Source organism: Piliocolobus tephrosceles, chromosome 8, assembly GCF_002776525.5.
Source record: "Piliocolobus tephrosceles isolate RC106 chromosome 8, ASM277652v3, whole genome shotgun sequence".
NCBI classification, from domain to species: domain Eukaryota; kingdom Metazoa; phylum Chordata; class Mammalia; order Primates; family Cercopithecidae; genus Piliocolobus; species Piliocolobus tephrosceles.
This window is the reverse complement of record NC_045441.1, coordinates 123,711,144-123,711,925: the sequence shown is the minus strand read 5'-3', so window position 1 is coordinate 123,711,925 and position 782 is coordinate 123,711,144. Positions and strand designations below refer to the sequence as shown.

Here is a 782-nt window from a genome sequence, read left to right as displayed (position 1 = left end):
TTGTTCATAGGTAGCAGCATTGTAGGAGGCCTACTCTCAGAATGTGTGCAGAGTCACTTCTGTCACCTTCTATGGATCAAAGCAAGTCTCAAGGCCAGAACAGGGCCAAGGAGTAAGGAAATAGATTCCACCTCTTGAGGGGATTGGTTACAAAGAATTACGGCTATTCTTAATCAGCCCCAGAAGTTGTCATAAGAGTTTTGATTAGCTACTTTCTAGCTTCATGAATTTACCAATGTATTCCTGGTTTTCTACCTTTAAGAAACTGTTATTTTTTCAATCCGATGAATCTATGCACATAAATTACTTTGTTAAAAATAAATATATACAAATTGAGAGACAATTATTTTGTAGAAGGAAAATGAACGAGGAGTAGTGCCACTTTTCATTCTCACCTCCATTTCTCTAAGAAACAGAGGAAACAGCAACGAATATACCTGAAACAGGGAGGAAAAGAACAATTCCAAGAATTGTGGTAGTGAAGAGAAGTTTCTGGGCAGAACAGTGTGAGCCAAGGGGTGGAAGAGACCAAGATACATTGGAAGAACGGGAAGAAGCCAGTGTGGGGATGTTCAGAGAGTAGACTTACGGGTGCCCAGCAGAGTTAAAGCTAGAGTGGTATGCAGGTACCAGAGGGTCAGGAGCTGCAAAGCTGTGATCACGGAGGTGGATTTACCATGAAACTAACAAAACTTGACCTTCAGTCGCCCTCACTTGCCTGAGCACCATCTTAGACTTTGTACCTAACATTGAATTCTTAATTTTATATTCTTTTTCTTTAA

At 40.4% G+C, this 782-nt stretch overlaps 1 protein-coding gene across 1 annotated transcript in view; it reads right to left on the bottom strand.

Moving 5' to 3' along the window:
* The window catches only part of LOC111524797 (aldo-keto reductase family 1 member B10-like), a 4,111-nt gene extending 3,710 nt beyond the window's left edge, over positions 1–401 (bottom strand). Inside the window, exon 1 of the mRNA XM_026454375.1 lies at positions 396–401. Coding sequence (XP_026310160.1) covers positions 396–401 — 6 coding nt within the window. The remainder of the gene's footprint in view (positions 1–395) is intronic.
* Positions 402–782: the final 381 nt, after the last annotated feature.